General features: G+C 44.6%; 1 protein-coding gene across 1 annotated transcript in view; it reads left to right on the top strand.

The window, feature by feature from the left end:
- Positions 1 to 347: 347 nt before the first annotated feature.
- The window catches only part of LOC115477831 (cysteine-rich protein 2), a 249759-nt gene continuing 224498 nt past the window's right edge, over positions 348 to 25608 (top strand). The window contains exon 1 of the mRNA XM_030214923.1: positions 348 to 514. Within this exon, the coding sequence (XP_030070783.1) occupies positions 472 to 514 (43 nt within the window). The 5' untranslated portion in view covers positions 348 to 471. The remainder of the gene's footprint in view (positions 515 to 25608) is intronic.

Here is a 25608-nt window from a genome sequence, read left to right as displayed (position 1 = left end):
GAAGAGCACTAACAAATGTGGGTAGATAACGAGGAATACAGAAATTAAAGCAAAAAAAAAAATCCTTTCCCCTGGAAATAGTTCAGTTTGCTGGAAACTGATTTTACACAAGAGGCAGTATGCTAACCCTCTCCTTCCTTTGCACGAAAGAATCTCTTCTTCCGTTAAAGAAAAAGCGAAAATAATCTGTAGTAGCAGAACAAACGGTAGGAAAAATCCTCCACATCCTTTACAAGCAGCTGGCGAAAGGACACGCCCCCTCATTATATTGCTGTCAGTACTTCCAATCAGAAGGGCATCACAGCAGAAAGAGGCGGGGTAGGAGGCGGGGAGAAGGAGGTTGGAATGGAAGGTAGGGGCAGAACCAGGGAAGCACAGGAGCGTCACAGGCATAGAAAGACTCAAGGGGTTTGGAGAAAGGGTGCAGCAAATAGCGGTAGCGGCACTTAAGGGACTCGGAATCAAAAGATCATGGCATCCAAATGTCCTAAATGTGAGAAAACCGTTTATTTTGGTAAGTGATATAGTTTCTTCCCTCTTGCAATGGCACGGGGTATTGTTGCCGCTGTTTCTTCGTGCACCTGACCCCAGCTGCCTTCATTCATTCTCATAGGGGGCTGTGACGGGCTGGGGGTTCCTTCCTGCTTTTGTTGGTTTGTGTGCTGGGGATGGGCACTGGTGCAAATGTGGTGAGACGCCAAGCCGGGTCTGGAGATTTTACAAAAAGAGATGAAAATGAAAGGTTTCTTTCATGTTTGGCTGGGAACAGAAAAGCATTGTGCAATGTCATTACCAGCTGAAGCACTTGGAAATTAGTACCAGTGCTTGGAAACGCCCTAGTAACCAGAAATGATGTATGTGGTAGATGCCTGCTACATATGCCCAGAAGTATACATAATTTCATGATGTGCAGTATATTACAAAGTGAGCATGCTAGAAATAAAGGAAAGTCTGTGCATGATCTCTCCTCAGAAAGTAGTTGCTGCCTGTTTTCTTTATGTATAGCTGTAGATCTATGTGTAACGCTCTTGGAAAGTGGGTTTTTGTATCACAACAAAGATATACCTTTTGTGTGTGCATACATGTGTACAGACAAAAGCATTCTATTCATAGGAGCCAACTTTTTAGAATGACTTGGGGGGGGGGAGGGGTACTAAATCCAATAGATATTACCTGTCCAATATTAAGCATCCACAGAGCTTGTTCTTATTATTCTATTCATAGGAGCCTGCTCTGTGGGTGCTGACTACCCCAAATATTGGACAAACTTCTTCATTGTGTCCAGGGAGGTGCAATTAGTATTGTTTGGTACTCCCAATAATTTTGAAATGTGAGCACCCATGATTCTGTTTATTATCAAATATTTTTTTTTAGCTCAGTGTAGAGAGAGGCATGCTACTCCTTTACAAACTGAATGGCTCAACTGACTTCACTTATCTAGATTATGGGGTTTTAAAAGATGAACCTTAAATCCTGAGATGATGGCCTGGAGCATAGAATTATATCTTGGATGTCAAGTTTTATGAAATGCGATTTTCAGGCTTAAAGTTTTATGTCATTCCCTATAATTTTGGTGTTGGCTGTGTCGGGCAACTTCTTAAAATTGTATAAAGAATACAGTATAATCTTAAAACTGGAAAAGGGATCAGATGAACAGTAAGTATAAATCAAACTATAAATTAGGAACTAATTGCTCTTGACAAATATCCCCTTTCCCCCCCCAAAAGCCTGAGAATATGTGACTTGAACCCTAAACAACTGGAGAAGCCTGAACAAAACCAGTATAAAAAAATGTAGGTCATTAACTCTATTTTAAAGAACTAATTAGTAGAGAGCTTTTCAGAGAAGGTCCAGATTGCACATTGGACACTAATGCATCCAAATATTTCTCTTTAAATCATGCACATCCTGAAATGACCAATCTGATTGGCAGTTTTCATATATTTATTTTTTCTTCAGTGGATTGGCAGTTTCACAGTACTACTTTTTCACAGGAATTTTCCGGCTGAAAAGGACTCGAGATCCTCTTTCTGGGTCCATGGAAGTTCTGTGGCTGTTTACAGTAACCGTGTGCCTCACATGGCAAGCATCCTTCTTCTTTAACCTCAGTGATAAAGTTTGTTTTGCTGCAGAAATATCATGTTAGATAAGAGTTGAAGTTTCAGCGCTTATGCAAGGGTTTTGACTTCCATCACATGAGTTAACAACGAAAGTGAACTGTTTGACAAAGATACTCATGCCAAGAAAACAATTCAGTTTGTAGCATCCCTGGGGTCAAAAGAATTTACGTGTGTGTGTGTGTGTGTGTGTGTTTTTTTTGTTCATTTAATCTTAGGCATTGAACGTAGTTGTTGTCATAGGTACCAGCTCTGTGGGTGCTGATTTCCCCCCCCCCCCCCCCCAGTGTTTAGCATTGTAACCAGGGAAGGGTAATTTATGTTGTTTTTGCCACCCCCAGTCATTTTGAAAAGTCGGCGCTTATGGTTGTTGCAGTTTTCTTGTTTTTAAATTTTGAAGCAACGACACATCCTTCTTTCCCCCACTTAGTGTCGGGAATCCGCAATTGATCATAACTCCTCTCTGCTTGTGCTGTGGATATATTTTCTTAAAACTGGAAGAAGCATTCGGGGTACCTAGAGAGCAAGACTTGACCTGATCAGCAAAATGAAGAGCCACAGTTGATCACTTGTTTACTGGTAGTTCACTAATATGTCAGGGATCAGGCATAAGATGTGAGAAAATTAAATATTTGTTCAGGATTCATGTTTAGTGGCCAAGCCCAATGCCTGTTTGTTTTAGGGTACATAGTTATTGTTAGCTGCATATGTTAAAAACAAGATCAGCGGTCCATCAAGTCTGAACTTTCTAGTAGCTCTTGTTCAATCTAGAGAAAGGTGACTAAAATCTCCTCCAGAAACAAAAAAAAAATGAGGTTTTAATGAATTGTTTAGAGCCAACAATTTGCAATACCACAGTTCAAACCTCATTCTTTTTGTGAAAAAAAAAAAGTTACAGAAGTTCAAACATATAACTTTTGCAGTCTGCTTGGGGACCCATGACATGAAAAAACAGCCAGAGCGGTCACAAATAAGGAAAAATAATATGTTTGTCTAGCCAAACTGGCACCAACAGAAAAAATTCCTTCTTATCTCCATTTATGGCGATCATCTCAGAATGGCAGGACTTGCATACTTCCCTAGAATGGATAATCAGAACTTAGTAAAGTGAATAGATTATTGGTTATGATGAACTGTATTAGGGGCCAGGTCAGTAAGCTTTGTAGACACTTAATGTACCCAGGCATATTTAAGTTACTTAAGGACTCAAAGCTAAGCTGCTGTATGACTAGAATGTGGGTTTTCCCGCTCACTCAGGCCACATTTAGCGCTGCTGTAAAATGGCCACATTTCCATTTTTCCTTTTAATGGCCAAGTGCTAATTTCCCAATTTCTGGCACCTATTTAGTAGGCGGAAAGGGCTCACTTGTTAATCACTTGCTGATCGGTTGGTGTGTGGTAGTGTGCTAACTGATTAATGTACTACACACCTACTCTCCGCCCCCCAACCCCCCCCCCAGTGTTTTAGCATCAGGGAAGCATGTACAGATGCCAGAACCAGGGGCGTAGCCATACTTTGGCGGGAGGAGGGTCCAGAGCCCGAGGTGAGGGGGCACATTTTAGTCCCCCCCAGTGCCACCGACCCCCCCTGCCATTTTTGACCTCCCCGTTGCCACCACCACCTTTGACCCCCCCCCCAGTGCCAACCCTTTCGACCCCCTCTTCCTGCCGCCACCGTTGGGCACCTTTGCTGGTGGGGGTCCCTAACCCCCACCAGCAAAGGTACGCAGCGGCAGCAGGGGAGGGTTGGTGGCGGGAGGTGGGGGTCGAAGGGGTTGGTGGTGGCGGGGGTGGGGCAGGGCCAAATCTACAGGGGCCCATGCCCCCATGGCCCAATGTAGCTACACCCCTGGCCAGAACTACCACAGGACACCTGAGCGTACCCTGCAGTAACTCATTTTGGCACATGGGAAGCACTCTTTAGTGCTTTTCACTGCTTAGTAAAAAGACTCTTAAATTTTGGCATGCATAAACTTACAAATACTGCTATCCACACTGGTGAGTGTATGTGTAAATGGCAGTGTTGTGCCTGAGCAGTATTCTATAATTACATCCATACAAGTGGCATGGGAGGGGAGGATTCTATAAATAGTGCTAAAATACTAAGCACTAATCGCTCTAGATTGAGCGCCTAGATCCGATTCCTGCCAGTATTTATGCCAGCTGAAACTTGGTGTAAATACCAGTGCCCAACTCATTGCATATGGGTACAGAAATGGTGCTATTCTATAACACCGCATGCAACTTTTCAAAACACCATGGCCACACCCCCACGCCCCCTTCTGAGTTGCGTGCTAGGGGATTTAGGTGCCTGGTCTTATGGAACAGTGTGCAAATCCCAATTATTGCCAATTGTAATAAATGACAGCATCAATTAATTGCAAGTTTATAGTGCATTAAACAACTTATTTGTGCAATCTTTGCTCTGCGGTGAAATTTCGGTGCTCACATTTGGGCTCATATATAGAGTCCAGGGGATAGTGCAAAACTTAGAAGGGTGTTCGCAAGGGAGAGGCATAGGGTTGAGTGCAGTTGAGTGCACTCCTGTTGCATTTAAGCATGAACATTCACACAAGCCATTGACCTATGGTAAGTGTACACACCAACATTGATGCCGGGTTTACACTAGTATTCTTGAAGAACACCTGTGCTCCCAAATGTCCTTATTGGCTATGCTCACTAACTGCATTATAAGGCTGCCTAAATGAAGACGCCCTGTTACTTAATTGCCTCCCATGGAAATTAATGCAAACCACTTATAGTAACAAGGTAACATAGTAAATGACAGCAGATAAAGACCAGAAGGGTCCATCCAGTCTGCCCAACAAGATAAACTCATTTTACATGGTATGTGATACTTTATATGTATACCCGAGTTTGATTTGTCCCTGCCTTTCTCAGGGCACAGACCGTATGTAGATCACCTTGGGCCCTTTCTTTTAAGGAGGAAGCCAGCTTTCATCCACTGGTCAGCCCATGGAAGCAGTGATTACTATAAAAAGGAGGCTGCAGTATTCGCCTGGTTTTCTACAACAAGGGGGTCTTCTGGGTATAAGAGGTCATGGAAGTCATAATTGCAGAAGTCTGGGCAGGGTTGGCATGGAGAGGAGAAGGAATACAGCAGCAGAACAGTTGGGCAGCAGTTGGGCGTAGGATACCATGTAGGTACTCAAGAAGGAGGATTTATTGGTACCTTAGGCATGGGGAAAGTCTCGGCTATCCACATACATGTGCAAGAGCAGCAACTAGAGAAGTAAAGCCCAATGCTTAGAGTAGCAGGCTGAGAACCAGGGAAGTCTGGGTTCAAATCCTGAGAATTTTCCCTCTGACCTTGGCCAAGTCACATTGCCCCATTGTACCTGAATGTAACTTATCTAGAGTTATTAATGAAAAGATGTGAGCTAAATTAAAAAAAAAAAAAAAAAGACACCAGAAATGTTGGTCAAAAATGTGTTGTTTGAAGACCAGAAAAGATACCAATCTCCCAAAGGACAAATTAGACAGGTCAGATTGTCAGAAGATGATGGAAATATACCAAACAGCACTAAATATAGTCAGCAGTAGCACATTCTGCTGGTCCTTCTGTGAAACTATATAGAAGAGAGAGGCTGCCTCACAGCAAAATGAAATGAGGAGGCTGGGTGGCTCTGGCCAAAAGCTGCATTTCTGGTGCACAGAATGTTCAATCCTCTGTACAGCTATTCTAACCTACAGGATCTTCAGCATTATGCTTTTTAGCTTGCCCCCATAGTTAACTTCCTGCTAACAGCATCCTCAGACCCTTTACCTGGGTCCCGCTTACCTATTCGAACTTGTCCATACTGCCACTGGTTTCGATGAGGTATATTTGTGTTAGTCATGGACAAAGACCTTTGTGGTCTGAGGGCATCAGAAGCTTGTGATGGAGCGTATCTGTCAGCCAGGGTGACACTGGCTGTCAAAGGCAGGAATGGTGTCCAGATAAGGTTAGCCTAGTGCTGGTAGGACAAAATTGAAATTGATGAACTCAATTTAAACAATGGAGCATGTTAACACATTTTAAAATACTCCTACTAGATATAAATGAGTCGGAAACTATTTAAAACACCATCAATAAAAACATTAAAACTGAGGCAATGGTAAATTTATGATAAAAAGATGTTCTATGAAGAAATAATGGAACCTACTAATGGATCCATATATATGGGAATTTGAAAAAAAAAAACCCCATACCAAAACAACTCTCTCAGGATCTGCTTGGAGTCTTATGTATTGAAACATTGGTGTGGATACTACAGAAAAAAAACTTTTGAGGTTGTGAACAGCCATGATGCACTTAAACTTTCTCTTTGCAAAATCAGGGCGCCTTTTACAAAGCAGTGCTACCGATTTAGTGGCTCACTGAATGCAAAGAAGCCCATTCAATTCCCATGGGCTTCTTCTCATTCAATGCACACTAATCGGTGGTGCCACTTTGTAAAAGGAGCCCTAAAAGTTTCTAAAATGATATTAGTCTCTCACTTCTGTCTCTGAGGGGAATATGCTTATGGTCTTAGATGTCTCCACTGTCCAACAAAGTGGCAAAAACTGTACCAACCTCTGCTTCTCAGCCATTTTTTGTAAAGGGCTTCTGCACCAGGGGCATAGCTAGGTGGGGCCACGGAGGCCTGGGTCCCCTCCCCCCCCCAGATTTAGTGCGGGCCCATTGTTTTGTTGACGGGGGTCCTGAACCCCCGCCAGCCGAAGCCTTCAGCACCGGTCTCCGGCGCGCCATGTTCGCTGATCTGTGCTTTCTTGAGACCTGACCTCCACGTTCCTTTAAGAGAAACAGAGCATGCTCAGTTTCACTTAAAGAAACGTGCAGGTCAGGACTCAAGAAAGCACAGATAAGCGAACGCGACGCATTGGAGACCGGTGCTGAAGAAGACTTTGGCTGGCAGGGGTTAGGGACCCCCACCAGCAAAGGTACCTTGTGGTGGCGGTGCGGGGGAGGGGCGGTGGCTGGGGGAGATGGGTTAAAATGTGCCCCCTCACTTTGGGCTCTGGACCCCCCTCCTGCCGAGGTTTGGCTAACCCCCTGTTAAACAATTGGTATCCACATAGCAGGAAATTACAATGGTGAGATTATGGATGTGAGCTTTTAGACCTTGTCGTCCAAAAATGTGAAAACGATATTCCATTAGATATTTGGTTATCTGAGACCAATGCAAACTAAAAATATTTTTTATTTTGGGAAATATTTCGCAAGGAGGATTTGTGACATGATGTTGGGACTGTTCTAGGTGAAGAATTGTAGCAAGAGTGCATATTGTATCTTGAGGAGTGGTTTTATATTTAACTAGTATAAAAGGCCCGTTTCGGTAGGCAACGAAACGGGCACTAGCAAGGTAATCCCCCCCTCCCTCCCGAGTTCCAGACCTCTCCTCCCTTGCTTTCCTTCCTTCTGAGTTCCAGACCCCCCTCCCTCCCTTCCTTCCTTCTGAGTTCCACCCCCCCCCCAGTTCAAGGGCTCCTCACGCCCCTCCTTCCCAGCCGATTACTCACTGCATTAACTGTGCTGTTGCATCTACTCCAGCTTCCCTCTCACTCCGTCTCCGTCCAGTCCCGCCTTAACTATGTGCCCTCGGCGCGGCTCGCTATTTTACCTCTCCTGCTCGTTTCCCGGAACTCTCGCGAGAGCCACACAGCCACTCACCACCCATGCCCCACCCACCCCACACGCCTGCGCACCAACCTCGGATGGAGCAGTAGAGAGGGGAGGGGAATGAAGGAGCCGCCATCTTGTTCTCCGGCTCGGCTTCCCTCAGCCTGTCAGAAGGGCACTGAGCGGAAGCGGGTGGCGGCGGGAGCATCCTGTGCACAGCCGGGCATTGGACCGTGATCGGCGTGACCTCAGTGGCGTGAAGAGGGCCTGGTGAGTGCCGCGGTGGGTCCCCAGGGAGGCGCGCCCGTTTCCCTCCACTCTACCTACGCTCTGTGGCAGGCTTTGCAAGCCGCCGCCATCCTGTGTGGCTCGAGCCTCCGGCTCCCGGTGGGACACATGCTCCTTGAATGGGATGGGAGAGAGTGACTTGTGTGTGTGTGTGTGTGTGGGGGGGGGGGGGGGCGGGGGTGTTGATGTTCTTCGGGTGGGGGGGGTGTTGCCCCGCTCCTTGCCACTTGCTCCAAAGTGGCAGGGAGCGTTGCACTGATTAGCTGATTCCCAGGCAGGAGGAGGAGTACTCCTCTCCTTGCCTGGGAATCAGCTTACAGTGACATCACTGACGTCAGTATGTTCTAAGCTGCCTAGCAGACCACTTCTGAGGGATCCACAGTCCCAGGCACATTAGAACGTCGGAGGTGAGAATTATTATATAGGATGGGTGGCTGTGTATTTTCACTGTTTCGATTAACTAAATTTCAGTTATCGGGTATGTATTAAATAGAAACAAACAGGCATTTGCTTTTTCTTCCACCACCACCCAAAAGCTGACATGCCAGTGCTTAATGCAGGGGCAAAGGCAGCATTCAAACTGTACCAGACTAAGAAGAGAAGCAGGAAAAGATCAGTTCAAGTGCTTGTGAAGTGACACTGGTTCATCTGAGTTTGAAGTGCTGAGTGACTGTGCGGCAAAAGCATTGCTAAACACTTCACACAAAAGCAGTTAAAGATAATGCTGAGCAAATTTGAACGATGGGTAACAAACAAACAAAGCATTCATAAAACCTCTGGGGCGCTTTTATTAAACTGTGTTAAGTGCTAACACATGATTAAGATGGGGGTGGGGAGGGGATGGCCTAATGCAGGATGCTGTAAAGCATTTTGCCGTTTCCATGCGCAAACGGCACAGAATTTATTTATTTTTTTGGAGGGGGCATGGAAGCACTGTTCAGCTAGTATGCTGACATTAGTTCATGCTAACTGAATAACGCTGACTTAGGGGCCCTTTTACTAAGGCATGGTAGGCCTACCGTGCACTAAAAGAGCACTACAGTGAGACACAATGAGGTATCCGTGGAAGTGTTCTGCTTAGTGTGCACTATTCCCGTGCTGGAAAGTATGTTTTATTTTTTTAATGCAGGAGACTTGCACATGGGCAGAGAGTAGGCGTGCCTGCATTGATCAGTAGCGTGGACTGTGCACTACCCGATTTAGTGTGGGAGCAGCATGGGAGGCCTTACCGCCTCCTAATTAGGTGGCAGTAATACAGAAATTAGTGCACGGTCATTTTACTGCTGCAGCACATGGAAAACCCATGCACTAACAGCGCCGGCCACATTTTAGCGCGGCTTGGTGAAAGGCCCCCTTTAATGCGGGAGCCCTTAGCACCCCATAAATTGGAGGAATGAGTGCTCCCATGTTAATTTGTATTCAGTGGCTGCTCGTGAATGTTAACATTAGTGCATGGCCAGAAAAAGTTATAATGGAAAGGCCAAATTTATAGCCACACTAGAAATGGGCTTAGCATATGGGGAGAGTCCCGTGTTCGGATGTGCTAAACCCATTTACCAATGCAGCTTAGTAAAGGGGCCCCTTTGATTAGAAACAAATGAAACTGAAAAGGGACATTGCTCTGTATTTACTGGAAGATCTGCACACAACTCGGAGAAAAATCTTTCAGGTAAATATACCGTGCAACTGAGATAGTCTGAGCCATGCATTTAACATCAATGTGTTAGACACAGTGGATAATTTTATGATAGGATACTTAGGCTTAGAAGTGAAGATGATTCCTATTTTATAAAGACACACAGGAGCCTATAGGGCTCATTTTCAAAGCACTTAGACTTACAGAGTTCCATAGGTTACTATGGAACTTCAGTGTAAGTGCTTTGAAAATACGCTTCTATGTGTCTTATAAAATATTAACACTGATCCTACAGAAATTGTCTAGTCAGGAGCAGGTGTGAACATTAGCATGCAAAGTACATGCATCCTGTGCATTAGTTTAGAAGATACATGTGTAAATCATGACTCCAGTTTTGCTCAGCCCGAACCCCTCCCCTGAACACGCCTGCTCCAAACGTATTTATAAGTATGTACTTATTTGCACCACATGCATTTCTAAGCATGAGGTAATTTTATAAAAGGGGATGGGACTTAAGATACGTGGGGCAATGAAGGGTTAAATGATTTCCAGAGATTCACAAGGAGCTGCAGTGGGAATTGAACCCAGTTCCACTGGTTTTCAGGCCACTGCACTAACCATTAGGCTACTCCTCCACTCCCCTTACTTGTGTAAAAGAGCATTTTTAAGCACGGAAATTGTTTTATAAAATTACTTCCACATTGTTTTTCATTTTCAAATAAGCTGTCTAAAAATGCTCAGGTTTAAAGTTACATTCTTTAAACTTGCAATGTCACACAAGAAGCATGTACAATTATGGTGAGAAAGGGTTTGGCAGTGACATTACTTCTAAAGGTAAAGACTCTCTTCAGGTTAGCTGGGCTTTATATTAAAGTGTCGCAGGAAAATGGAACTTAAAATTGAGATTGAATAGCAATGGTCCTTTTGCCATCTATAATATATATGATTATGATCTAATTTAGTGATAGGCCTCCTTTTAAGGTGCATGAAAGAATGTGGTAATTATTCCACCCCCATGGCTTGGCAGCAGATGGATGCGGTATAGTTTGATTCAAAATGAAAAAAAATCTGAACATGTTTCTTCCTGGTAATCTAGAATTGTTGGCATTCTCACCAGTTTTAACCCAAGCAACTTATCCTACAGCATAGGAGCCAGCTCTGTGGGTGCTTGAGCACACCCACTATTAAGCAAACTCTTTGACTGTATCCAGGGAGGGGTAATTTCCATTGGGTTTAGCACCCCCAATCATTTTGAAAAGTTGGCTCCTCAGTCCTAAAGGGAACTCAAAAGCAAGTTGATGAATTCTGTCAGGGCAGTGCATTATTCCTGACTCTAGCACACTTATGACCCGACAGGTTTTCTGTAGTAACGGAGCGGTATGAACATCTCAACAAAATTCCTGCTCCTGAGGTAGTGATGTGTCATTGTGTGGGGGAATCGATGGAATAAAATTTTCTACACAGCTGGTGAATTTAAAAGATGCTCTAACCTCTTTTAAATAGAGGAAAGAATATCACATCAGCAACATACATTGAACCAAAGGAACTTTATTTATTTCAATTAATTTGTCAATCAGGGCCGGTCCTAGGTTCTCTGGCGCCCTCCTGCAGACTATGAGTTGGCGCCCCCGCCCCCCCCCAGCATCTTCTTTCTCCCACCCTGCCCCTGTCCAGCGATTCTCCTTCGCCCCCCCCCCCCCCCCGCCGCTGCCCTTGGTGCTTTAAATCTTTAATTTACCTCCGTTCCAGCAGCCGCGTCATTTGAAAGCCTTCCCTCCCTTCATGAGTTCGTTCTGCAGTCCCGCCCTCGAGGAAATGACGTCAGAAGGCGGGACTGGAACGAACTCATGAAGGGAGGGAAGGCTAGAGATAGGGCAAGGCTTTCAAATGACGCAGCTGCTGGAACGGAGGTAAATTAAAGATTTAAAGCACCAAGGGCGGCACGGTATGGCGGCACAGTGGCGCCGTTGAAGGCAGACGCCCCCCTGCGGCGCTTACCCCACTTACCGGGTTTGACCGGCCCTGTTGTCAATTGCAGACATAAAATGTAAGCTGGATGCTGTTGCAATGAAAGCACCCGCCTCTCTGTCATGGGTCCACAGGACAAGCAAAGAGGAAACTGAAGTGCACAGACAAGGACTTTTTGTGGCATTCTGCCCCCTGATGGCTGTTTGTATACACTAAAGCAGCCATTCCCAACCCAGTCCTCAGGGCACACCTAGGCCTATTGGGTTTTCAGGCTATCCACAATGAATATTTATGAGACACATTTTCATTCACTGCATCAATTGCATGCAAATCTATTTCATTCACATTCATTGTGGGTAGCCTGAAAATCCAATGGGACTAGGGGTTGCCCTGAGGACTGGGTTGGGAATGGCTGCACTAGAGAATACTAAAGATGGTCCATCAGCATTATTGGGGAGATTTTGCCATAATATCCTATTAGAAAATTGCTTCAAAGTGCTGGAGCAGGGATTCTCAACCCAGTCCTTTGGACACCCTTGCGAGTCAGGGTTTTAGGATACCCAGAATGAATATGCTTGCGATGCATTAGTATGCACTACCTCCATTGTATGCAAGACTATCTCATGCCAGGGGCATAGTCAGACTTAGACGGGAGGGGGATCCAGAGCCTGAGGTGAGGGGGCACATTTTAGCCCCCTCCCTGGTGCGGCCGCCGCCATCCAGTGCTCTGGTCTCCAGCACGTTGCTGATCTGGATTCTGTTTCTGTGAGTCCTGATGTCCTGCACGCTACGTGCAGGACGTCAGGACTCACAGAAACAGAATCCAGATCAGCAACGCGCTGGAGACTGGCGCTGAAGAGGACTTCGGCTAGCAAAGGTACCTGATGGTGGCGGCGGGGGGAGGGTTGGCAGCAGCAGGAGGGGGGGGTCGAATGTAGTGGGAGAGGGTCGGCGGGGGAGGGGTGTGTGTGTGAAAGCAGGGGGCCAGGGCTAAATCTGTGGGGCCCATGCCCCTGTGGCCCCACCTAGCTACACCCCTGTCTCATTGAGCTGGGGGAGGGACTTGCTCAGATCCCCCCCCTTTTTTTTGGTCTTTCCTTTCTACAGTTTTTAAGCAGACTACTGGTAGGGAAGCCACAGATTAAAAAAAAAAATTGATCCCCAATAGATCTAGAGAGCCACATGTATCTTTTCATTTAAAAGCAAAGGGGAGCCCATTTGAGCACCAGGAATGCTTGGAAGATCAAATCAGTATAGCCAGTCCTCTGAACTAAATGGGCAAGGAGCCAATTATATTTTTGCCACAAAGAGGCTCAGTTTGAATTGTCGCAATGAATCACATACCAGAATTACACTGGAAGAAGGGGGGCAAGGCTTGTGTGTTATGAATATTTGATGGAAAGAGGTTTGCTATAGAGAAGGCCTATTGTGACATATTTCTTAAGACTTTGACCAACACACCCTTTACCATCCTTAGTTTATAATACCAATCTGTGCTAGCACACACCATGTCTTTTTTTTTTAATTATTTTTGGAGTAAGGGTATCTGTGTTCCAAAACACGAAGTAAGCTTGAAGCTAAGATGCACAGAGTTCTGAAATACAGACTTACAAAGATCAATGACTCCTTGGCCCATGTCCCCATGTCCCTGCTAAATTCTGAATTAGCCACTGTGCCTTTTGTTTTCTAACCTTTTGAGCTGTAGGAGGATTGCAGTGGTTGTTTGGATGACTTTTGTTTGCAGGTTTTTTTTTTCCCTGGGAATGTTTAGTATTTGAAGTCAAGTAGAAATTCCTTGATCTTTTTTTTTTTTTTTTTGTCAGAATCTTTTGTACTCCGTTTTAATTTAGGTGGGGAGATGAAGCATGGTGTTTTTTGGCTTGGTTTTCCAATGAGCTGTTTAGCTTGCTCCTTTAGGAAATCTTTCTTAGGAATGTATGGGCCTATCAGATCCTAAGAGTAGAGAATGACAAGTTTTTGTTAGGAGGGACAGTTTGTGTGTAAAGAAAATAGCCTGAAGGGAGAAGCTGTTCACTCAGGTGCAATACTGTGCTTATAGTGTGTGTGTTCACCAGGGGCATAGCCAGACCTCACGGTGGGTGGGGGACACTTTTACTCAGCCACTCCCCCCCCACCCTACCGCTTCCCACCCACTGCCACAGCAAATACCTTGGCTGGCGGAGGTCCCTAATCCCCACCAGCTGAAGCGTTGTCCAGCACCGGTCTCTGGCACCGCCACGTTGCCTGCCCTGATCTCTTCCCCTCACGTCCTGCACGCTCCTTTTAGTGAAATTGAGCATACTCAGTTTCACTAAAAGGAGCATGCCGGAGGTTGGTGACCCCCGCCAGCAAAACCAGGGGCCCACAGGAAATTTCAGGGGGGGGGGGCAGGCCCCTTGTGGCCCCACACAGCTACGCCACTGGTATTCACAGACCTCCTTCAAGTTTGGGGATGTAGGTAGCAAATCTGAATGATGTTCATGACCATCTACAACACTTCAACCAGGTAAAACAGCATGGAATTAAAGTTGTAAGGGCCCGTGAGATTTATTAACATATAAAATATGGATAATCAAAATCATGATGTGCTGATTCCCAATTTTCCATGAATATTCCAAAGCAGTGGTTCTCAACTGTTTTTATGTAGCGGAACAACTGGTACTAGGTTTACATTTAGTGATTCACCATCACCTTCCCTGACCTCGCTGGTGTCCTCCTCCCTTTGCTTCCTCCCTCCTTCCAATATCAGCACCATCTTTTCTCTTCTCCCAATCCCCTGGCATCAGCACTTTCCCTTCCTTCCTGCCCCACACTTCTATATGGTCTTCAGCTGGCAAGAGGAATCGAGTGTGAGCAGCAGCTTCTTAACCTGCTTTGCCTCTTTCCTCCAGATTCCTAAAGTCGGAACTGTGTGAGGCCCCATAGTTTTGTAAGATCCACCAGTCACACAGTTCCTGCATCAGCAAGAAAATCGGCAAACACAGGCAAGGAATGGTGGAAGGCTGTGATACAGAGGAGAATGATTCAGAGAAGAGAGAGCAAGACCACCATTGGGAGCAGTAGATCCACCCCCTCCCCCCATGGTCTTCCATGAATAGGTGGCAAATTATTTGCAGCATACCAGTTAGGACCTTCTGTCTCAATGTTTTGGGAATTTTTAGCCTGAACTTGCAAAGTATCACCCAGTGGGTAGTAATAAAGATCTGCTCCATGCCTGTTCTTTTTCTTTGGCTTGCTCATGCTCTTTCTATCATCATAACAGATTACAGAAATTTACCAAATACATTTTGGAGAGTACTGAAATAAGTAAGTCACAGCTTTTTTCTTCTTCTTTTCAATCAGCACATAGGACAGTAGTCACTTTAGACTGCTGGTGTGGTCAATTGGTCAAACCAATGAACTCAGTGTAAAGCCAAGAGAAGCCCCTCTTGAGTTCCAACCTGGCTTTTGTCACTGGCTTTTCTATATGGATGAGTGAAAGACGATTTACCTGTGCATTAGTTTACCCAGCTATAATTTGATAATAATGGTAATACAGAGACTCCCTAGATCAGTGTTTCCCAAGTTAGTTCTGGAGTATCCCCTTGCCAGTCAGGTTTTCAGGATATCCACAATGAATATGCATGAGATTTATCTGCATATACTGCCTCCATTGTATGCAAATTTCTTTCATTCGTATTCATTGTAGAGAGGTGTGGTAGCCGTGTTAGTCCACTTTTAAAGGTAATCAATAGAAATAAAACATGGAAAAGAAAACAAGATGATACCTCTTTTATTGGACATAACTTAATACATTTCTTGATTAGCTTTCAAAGGTTGCCCTTCTTCGTCAGATCCGAAATAAGCAAATGTTGGTAGATGACAGTATATATAAGTGAAACATCAAAGCAGTCTAACAGGATGAGGGTGGATAGGTGAGAGACAGGAGGAGTCGGGCGGATGAGGGACAGGGAGATATGTATGGAGATAGGAGGGTGACAAAGCAGTACAATTTTATATATATATATATATATATATATATATATATATATATAGGAACTCTGTCTCACACAATTTCCTGCTTTCTCCGCTCTCTGCCCCCACCTCACTCATGTGCTTTCTCCTCCTATTTTCCCCCTTCACACAACCTTCTGTTACACCAGAGCTTCCCAAACTGTGGGTAGGGACCCCAAATTGAGTCACAGAACCAGCGTTTAAGATACGACCTGAGTGAGGTCTCCATAAGTGCAGGGCCGTGCCTAGGGTCTCTGGTGCCCCCCTGCAGACTATCAATTGGCGCCCCCCCCCGTGAAAATGATCACGCCCCCCCCCCCATGAAAATGATCGCTCACCACTTGCCACACTGAAAGGAATTGTCAGCAATATTCTTAGAAACAAATTGGTATACATTGCAAAATAAGATAGCAGATGTAAATTCTCAAAGTGGACATATTCCAAATGCTAAAATGAAAATAAAATGATTTTTTTTTTCTACCTTTGTTGTCTGGTGACTTTCTTTTTTCAATCATGCTGGTCCAGTATCTGATTCTGCTGCTATCTGTCCTCTTAACTCCATTTCCAGGGCTTCCTTTCCATTTATTTCTTTACTTTTCTCCTTTCTTCTTCATTTCTTGCTCTATATCCATTTCCAGCAATTTCTCCTCTCTCCCTGGGTCCTGCCCTCCCATCCATGTCCATTCTTGTCCCTCTCTGCCCTTCCCTCCTCCATCCATAGCCAGCAATCCTCCTCTCTCCCCTCCCCTCCATTTCCAGCAATTTGTCCTCTCCCTGGGCCCCCATGTCCATCCTTGTCCCTCTCTGCCCTTCCCTCCTCCATCCATAGCCAGCAATCCTCTCTCCCCTCCCCTTCCAGCAATTTGTCCTCTCCCTGGGCCCTGCCCTCCCATCGATGCCTCTCTGCCCTCCCATCCATGCCTCTCTGCCCTTCCCTCCGCGCCCTGGGGCCTTTAAATCTTTTACTTCTGGTCGCAGCAGCGTCAGTGAAAGCGGAGCACTGCCGACATCTCCCTTCCCTTTGCGCTCTTGGTTCCCTCAGTGTCCGCCTTCTTCTGACGTCAGAAGAAGGCGGGACACTGAGGGAACCAACGAGTGCAAGGGAAGGGAGACATCGGCAGCAGTGGCGTAGCTAGGGTAGTTGACACCCGGGGCCGGTCATTTTTTTAACACCCCCCCCCCCCCCCAAATCCAGTACTAGGCATACCGAGAATACAAAACACGACCTATAGAGCAATTTTACCATACCATAAGCAGTCGTTTCTATGAGTCACACAAGGAAAAGGAAAGCATCTTAAGCACTACAGTGAGCACTAGAACATCAATTCACCTATTGTAAAACGAAACCAGACAGAATAGTACAGATCGTCGATCCTGCACAGTCAATGCCAACTGAAAGCCATGTCTTTTTCACAAACACAGATATACCCTAATCCACTATAGAATAAGTAATCATAAACTTTCTATTTAGACAAAAATTAAACTGAACCCCCAATGCCAGACTCTGCATACAATGCAACGCCACAGAAACAGAAAATGTCTCCTAGTACTGTGCAAAATATAAAGACAGCAGATGTAAATTTGAAAAAACTAACAAATACCAATCACCACTTTACAAATTAACAAATAGAAATAAAACAAATACAGAAAATAAAATAATACCATTTTATTGGACTAATACATTTAACTTCCAGAGGCCAAAATCTCCTTCCTCAGGTCAATACAGTATAGTGCTGTTACAGTATCCTATCCTGATCTGAGGAAGGGGGTTTTGTTCTCTGAAAGTTAAGTCAAAATGTATTAAAATTAGTCCAATAAAAAGATTACCTTATTTACATGTTCTATTTATAAACATTTATTAACACAGCTAAAATACTATATCCTAAAGCATCTGTCTCCCACCCAGTCCCTTCTGCCCATCCAAGTCCCCCTCACCCCATCTGTCTCCCACCCAGTCCCTTCTGCTATCCAAGTGCCCCCACCCTCACCCCATTTGTCTCCCACCCAGTCCCTTCTGCTATCCATGTGCCCCCCCCACCCCCACCCTCACCCCATCTGTCTCCCACCCAGTCCCTTATGCCCATCCGAGTCCCCCTCACCCCATCTGGCTCCCACCCAGTCCCTTCTGCTATCCAAGTGCCCCCCACCCTCACCCTGTCTCCCACCCAGTCCCTTCTGCCCATCCGAGTCCCCCTCACCCCATCTGGCTCCACCCAGTCCCTTCTGCTATCCAAGTGCCCCCCACCCTCACCCCATCTGTCTCCCACCCAGTCCCTTCTGCCCATCCGAGTCCCCCTCACCCCATCTGGCTCCCACCCAGTCCCTTCTGCTATCCAAGTGCCCCTCACTCTCACCCCACCTGTCTCCCACCCAGTCCCTTCTGCCCATCCGAGTCCCCCTCACCCCATCTGTGTCCCACCCAGTCCCTTCTGCTATCCAAGTGCCCCCCACCCTCACCTTATCATCTGTCTCCCACCCAGTCCCTTCTGCCCATCCGAGTCCCCCTCACCCCATCTGGCTCCCACCCAGTCCCTTCTGCTATCCAAGTGCCCCCCACCCTCACCCCATCTGTCTCCCACCCAGTCCCTTCTGCCCATCCGAGTCCCCCTCACCCCATCTTTCTCCCACCCAGTCCCTTCTGCTATCCAAGTGCCCCCCACCCTCACCCCATCTGTCTCCCACCCAGTCCCTTCTGCCCATCCGAGTCCCCCTCACCCCATCTGGCTCCCACCCAGTCCCTTCTGCCCATCCGAGTCCCCCTCACCCCATCTGGCTCCCACCCAGTCCCTTCTGCTATCCAAGTGCCCCCCACCCTCACCCCATCTGTCCCCCACCCTCACCCTGCCTCGTCTTCTCCCTGCCACCTGGTCTTTAAAAATAAATTGCCGACGCGATAGGGAGCACAGCACCTCGTGTGCAAGTAAAAGAAGCGGATCCGATCATCTCATTGGGCCTTCCTTCACTGTCCCGCCCTAGAGGAAATAGGAAGTTGCATCAGAGGAGGGCGGGACAGTGAGGGAAGGCCCAATGAGATGATCGGATCCGCTTCTTTTACTTGCACACGAGGTGCTGCGCTCGCTATTTGCGTCGGCAATTTATTTTTAAAGGGCTGGTGCGGGGGAGGGGCTGCCAGGAAGAAGAGCAGCGGGAGCGGCGGCACCCCCCTTTTTTATGACACTCGGGGCGGACCGCCCCCACCGCCCCGCCCTTGCTGGTCGGCAGCGCTTTCACTGACGCTGCTGCGACCCAGGTGAAATATTTAAAGGCCTTTGCGGCGCGGGGCGAGGGTAAGCACCGCGGCGGCGCCCTCCAGAGGTGGGCGCCCCCCCTGCGGCGCTTACCTCGCTTACCGCATCGGCACGGCCCTGCATAAGTGCATCATTCTGCACCTTGTGGGAAAGGAGGGGGGGTGTCACACAGTTTTATTTGGCCACATCATGGGGTCACAGCTACAAAAATATTGGTAAGCACTATATTACATTGTCACTTCTGTGTCCCCTCCCTTGTCATTGCTATAGTTGCTGTAGTGGCTGTTTTTTTTGGTCCTGGCCAGCAGAATGAATCTGTTAGAGTGAGGAGGTAGGGATTAGCAGCTGAGCAAGCAGCTTCCTCTGGCTTCTTGTCTCTGTCATATCCTAGTACCTGTCTTGTCCTTAAAGCTAAATCAGTGGTTCCCAAACCTGGTCCTGGAGGCACCTCAGCCAGTCAGGTTTTCAGGATATCTACAATGAATATTCACGAGATTTGCATTCACTGCTTCCACTGCATGCAAATCTCTCTCATTAATATTCATTGTGGATATCCTGAAAACCTGACAGGCTGGGGTGCCTCCAGGACCACTTGGCTAAATTGTTGGTGCTGTATGATTCAGTTCCTGTTGCTGTTTGCCAGCCTGAAATTTGGGAAGACTTTTTGGGAAGACTTTGCATATATAATAGGCTTTCCATCTGTACCAGGCACCTTATATGTTTGCCAGAGTTTTCTTCTTGTGATTACTGAAGGATACAGGCATCTTGCAAGTCTCAGGGTCACACTGCTTGTATATTATCATAATCTGTGAGAAAGACAGTGTTTTGAGTGTTTTTATAATTTACTTTAACAAGTCATGCATTGAAAAAGTGTCAAGTTAGCACACACTGTCCTTTCAGCTGTGTTGACACATTCCCTGGCGATTATGTTGGTGCACACTATAAAACAAACAGGAGAAGAACTTTTTTTTCATTTATTTTCCAATTCCATTTATTAATTGATATATTGCTGTTCTCAATAACTATCATTGCATTTTTCAAACAAGCAATATGGTTCCTTCCTTCTCCTCGTGCTTGGATGTACACGGATTAAGAGAAACACCCTGTGCTTTTATCCTTAGGGCAGATGACGTGTGATTACCCATTAAGAGGGTTCAAGAGTACATGAACCAAAGCAAAACAAAAAAAAGCATACAAGCCTTCAGGACTGGGACAATAGGTGAAAATTTATTCAGAAAATGACCCAACACGGGCCGTGTTTCAGCGAGAGTCCGCCTGCCTCTGGGATCTATAGACCCCTGACGCAGGTAGACTCTCACCAAGACACAGCCAGTGTGATTACTAATAACATTTGTGGGTGTTGTCCTTCAATTTTAAAAAGCCAGCTGAAAAGATGCTACAGTGGAATAGGCCTCGAGGACAGGCACAACATTTAACAGCAACACAGCCTCATGATAAATCTTCAAGATCCAACTCTGATATTTTGGTAGCTCATGTACTTTTTCAAGGCAGGGTTTTATAGAAGAGAATGGTATGCATTTTCTTTTTAGTTGCAGTAGTTAGGCACATTCACTGCAAAGCAAATAGGCAGTATGCCAAACAACCCATTAAAAAGAAAGATTACCAAAAAATGAACAGTACTCTCTTTTCAGAGAAAACGAGGGAGCTTCTCCAGTCCATAGAAACCCAGATATGCCCCAGACAAACTTTAAGGACTTTAATTAAATCCATATGCTGCATCTCCTCATTACCATACTCAGTGGAGTCTTGTATTCTTCTCCAGGCCATCCAATTATAGGCCTTTGTCTCTCAACTCTTACACCAACTGCCTTGAGATCACTCCAGGTTTCAAATACAGGAAAAACTAATGAGTGACCTTCTTTTTTGGAAACTGGATGCCTTTTCCCTAAGGGTCTGACTAAGTCTTTATTTAAAAAAAAACTTTTAAGATCTTCTTCTTGGCGAAAGGCATTCAAGATGGTTTACAATCATAAAAGCAAATAAAAACAGGTACAAAATACATAAACTTAAAACAAAAAAATTAAAAACAGAAAATATAAACAAAAGCCTCATCCATCACTTTCTTTAGGGAATAAATACAATTCCAAAGTCTTCCTGAAACTAGAAATTGTCACCATATTTCTCATTTCATTTGGCAAATTATTCAACTTTTGTTGCTACCAGCTGCCTAAAAGCCTTTCCCTCCTCCCTTTTTGTTTATTTTTTTTTTGTAAATAAAGACAGATTTATCAGAAAGTGTCGGCAATAATTTTTAGCCGGATCATAAGGCAGTCTGGGAGTATAAGTCTTGTTGTTTCTCAGTAGTAGTAATATTTTAAAAATCAAAGGTCCAGATTACAGCTGGGGGAAGGGTGGAGGGATAGGGGAAGGGGCTTTGAGGCTTCACGTTCCCTTTCTACTGCAGTGGGGAAAAGGAGGCAAGTTAAGAAATGTTCCAGGGTAGCCACCTGTATGATGTGGCAGAAAATGAACACTGATGTTCCTTCTTTTCTGCTATGTCACTTTAAGCTGAATTGAGCACTTCTTCTCCAGTTATGTCTTTCCATCTGTCTCAAAGTAAATCCATACATCTCCACCACAACATCTTCTATTTTCATATTCTTTTTACCTTTTATAGCGTTCCATCTTTGACACTGTTCCTTAGGTAAGCATGCATAGGTATGATCCAAGGGCTAGAGTGGGCTCTGTTCAAGACATGCCTTCTCCTTTAAATGTTGACCAGCTGAGCAGGTCATCCTTTTGACCTAGGCCAGAATGTACTACCATTGTGACATGGCCAGTTCTGATCTTGTCAGATAGACGAGATGCAAATTCAGATCCTTCATGCTGCAGTTTGTAAGAGAAGAGGCCTGATCCACTGTTCCTTTAAGCTGTTGAATCCCTCATCCATAAAACTGGTGGTACTGTAACATCAGGTACTTCACATGCACACAAAATCTATCCTCTTTTGAAGACCCTAATTCCAGGGTGCTTCCAATCACTGGGGAGAAAATTATATATTAAGGCAAGGAACCATAAGCCTTTCATGGAAAACACCCCATAGAACATTTAAAATTACTGAGAAGGCTGATATTGGGGGTCCCTCCTTGGAGTCTCAGAGTTTGCTCAAGAGGGAAGGGTGTGGAATGGACATTTGGGGCCATTTCAATGATTTGAAATGGAAATAACAGGGAGGCAGAGGATAGGCCTGTGATAGAAGGCTGGAGTATCAATAAGATTCAAGATACCAGTAACTCGGAAGTTGGCAACCCTTCATGCTCTTCCCCCTTCTCTTCCCTCTTATTCGCCTATCCCATGTGTCATCTTTACTTCACACTGGTGAGTCCTGGTCTAAATGTGGCTCTTTTAGAGGCATGGGATACCCAAGTCTCATCATGCCAGTGGGGCCTGGCTTTTCCACCAACAGATATTCAGTCATCATTCCTCACTGGCAGGGCCTGGCTTCCCTATTATTGTCTCTTAGGCATGGGTGGGCCTTTGGGGGGGGGGGGCAGCTGGGAAACCTTACTGCCCCTGATGTGTGTAAAGGAAAAGGTCTGTGGCCACAACCAGCCTGCATGCCATGGTTTGTGGATCCTTGCATAAGACCTTTCTGCAAGGTAGGGGGTATTGGAGAAACTTTTGTCTGTCCTGTGCTCCTTTGTGTACAGATACTTACATAGTAAGTGAAAACAGATGAGGACCTGATTGGTCCGTCCAGTCTGCCCAACAGTCACATTCATTATCAATTCAAGATTTAAATCAACAAGGAACGTGATATTATATACTTGATCATGGAGATGAAACCTTTTCTAAACCCCTATTGGTTTCAGAAGAGATTGCATCAGTACGATAACTTAGTACTACCTGAACTTAGGGGTGTAGTTATCAACATGGGCTAACATTAAGATGTGCTATTTTACCACAGGTCCCATTGAATGCAATGAGATCTAGTTACTAATAACTGGGGTTAACAGTAAAATAGCACGTCTTAATGGTTTTCCCAAACTTCTCCCCCTCCCCAACCAGTCATCTGTGGGGCTGAAGAGAGGTCAAATATTCAGGACGGAGGTGATGAGGCCAGACTTGAGGACAGATGACTGAGCAGACACAAGGAAACTGGATATGTTCCTTCAGTGAATTCTGCTGGGTATTAGCTAGTTTCCATAATAACTGGGTTCATACAGTATTTTGAAGTAGCATACTTTAACATGGCTTCTTCTTTTCCAGTTGCACAGATAAAGCAAAATCCACAAATAGAGGCTGTACCAAAGCTGTTAACCAGCAGAACAAAATCTCTATGGCTGTTTCCTGTTTTTAGAATGATAATGGACAAATTATGCCTTTGATTTGTGAGCAGCATTTGACGCTTGTTTGGATTAATACACAACAAAGTGATGGAAAAAATTTCATTGGCAATAAACAAACTGAACTTGACAAAAGGAGCAGAAAGTTTCTTTCCTGTTCTAAAGACTGAACTCATTCAGTTTTAAACATATCTTCCTGCCCCAGCGTTTCCTTTCTAAATATCTCGTTTGCCTCCTTCAGGCTTGGTCCTGCCAGTACTGGCAGCAGGCCTTTTGTCTAAGGACAGAGAAAGCTAGACTGAGCTATTGATTTTGTGCAGCTTGAGGTCATATTCTTAACCAGGAAAATTTCAGTGTAGGGTTTGAGAGGAATTTTTGGATTTTCTCACATTCTGCTAGTAAAATCTTTGGGCCCTGTTTGCTAAGTTGCGTTAGCGTTTTTAACACACCTACAATTAGCGCACATGCTGAGAGGTACCTATAGGGATATTGTAGGCGCATACATGGTTAACACGCGTACATGGTTACTGCGTTAAAAATGCTAACGCGCCTATAACGTGGCTTAGTAAACAGGGCCCAAAGATTTAGATTTTCACTGTCTAAAAGCAAGTCTGCAAAACCTTTCTTTTTTTAAAACTACTATAGTTTTCCAAGGGCTCCTTTTACTAAGGTACACTAACCATTAGCATGTGCTAAGGGCCAGATTCTATATATGGCGCTTTAAAAAGATCAGTGCAGAAAACATTTCTGCCTAAGCATATTCTGTAAGATTTGGGCATGGTATATAGAATACACTTAGTTGATATCCCAGCGCATAAAACTATGCGCCTCCATTTACACCAACAGAAACGTGGCATAAATCCCTGCACGTAGATTTACACAGACTAGGCCATATTCTCTAACAGTGTGTATAAATTTGGGAATGCCCACAAAACTCCCATTTCCCCACCCATGGCCATGCCCCTTTTGAACTGCGCACTTTAGAATTTAGGCGTTGTTCATTACAGAATGCATTTAGTGAGTTATGTGTGTAAATTCAAATTAGTGACAATTAGTGTTCATTATTGCTTGTTAAGTGCTGTTAAAACTGCTGATTGGCTTGTTAAGCTGTAAGAACATAAGTGTTGCCATACTGGGACAGACTGAAGGTCCATCAAGCCCAGCATTCTGTTTCTAATAGTGTCCAATCCAGGTTACAAGTACCTGGGAAGATCCCAAAACAGTACGATACATTTTATGCTGCTTATTCTAGAAATACAATACAACAATTAGTAGAAACTCTGGTGTATGTATGTACTTTCGACTTATTGCTGAGTCTGTATCACAATTAATTGTTGTATTGCATATCGGACTTAGTTATAGTAGAACATTACCGCACTATTTGATCTATTCTAGAAATAAGCAGTGGATTTTCCCCAAGTCTATTTTAATAATGGTCTCTGGTCTTTTCTTTTAGGAAGTCATCCAAACCTTTTTAAAACCCCGCTAAGCTAACTGCTTTTACTACGTTTTACACGTTGAGTGAAGAAATATTTTCTCCGATTCGTTTTAAATTTACTACTTTCTAACTTCATTGCTTGCCTCCTAGTCCTAGTATTTTTGGAAAGAGTAAACCAAAGATTTGCGTCTACCCATTCCACACCACTCATTATTTTATATATCTCTATCATATCTCCCCTCAGCCGTCTTTTCTCCTAGCCGCTTTAGCCTTTCCTCATAGGGAAGTCGTCTGATCTCCTTTATCATTTTCGTTGTCCTTCTCTGTACCTTTTTCTAATTCCACTATATCTTTTTGAGATTCAGTGACCAGAATTGAACACAATATTCGAGGTGCGGTCGCATCATGGAGCAATACAAAGGAATATATATCAATTATTTAAATTAGAAAAAAGATATGTTTTAAGGCTTTCCAAAATTTGTTATAGAACGTAACTGTACTAGTAAACCAGTCCACAGTTGAGTAGCAGGAAACAAAATAGAGTTAGAATAATGCTTTGCATTTTGGATCATCTGAAGTTTAGACAATTGTTTAACCGTTAGTCCCAAATACAAAGAATTACCATCAACAAGTAGTGAAAGAATTGACAACTGAACAATAAGTTTAAAATGCTCAAATAAGAAATATGAATATAGCAGAGATCTAATTTGAAGAAAGCTTTACATAAAACATTTTTTATCTGTAAATCCATTGAAAGTGAAGAATTACTCCTAGGACTCTTGATTCTCGACCAACCTTATTGGAAAGTCCATCATTTAATGTAATAATTTGTAGACTAGCCCAAACCAGAGAATTTTTGTTTTGTCTTCATTTAACTTCAGTCTCATAACTCTTGACCAAGCTACTATCTTCTTTATATAAACACTGATTTTGGAATAAAAGGTGTTAATTACTGCATCTACTGGGATCAAAAGAAAAATGTCATCAGCA

This window comes from Microcaecilia unicolor, chromosome 9, assembly GCF_901765095.1.
Source record: "Microcaecilia unicolor chromosome 9, aMicUni1.1, whole genome shotgun sequence".
In the NCBI taxonomy this organism is placed as follows: domain Eukaryota; kingdom Metazoa; phylum Chordata; class Amphibia; order Gymnophiona; family Siphonopidae; genus Microcaecilia; species Microcaecilia unicolor.
Note: the sequence above shows the minus strand (reverse complement) of the source record. Positions and strands in the feature narration are given on the sequence as shown.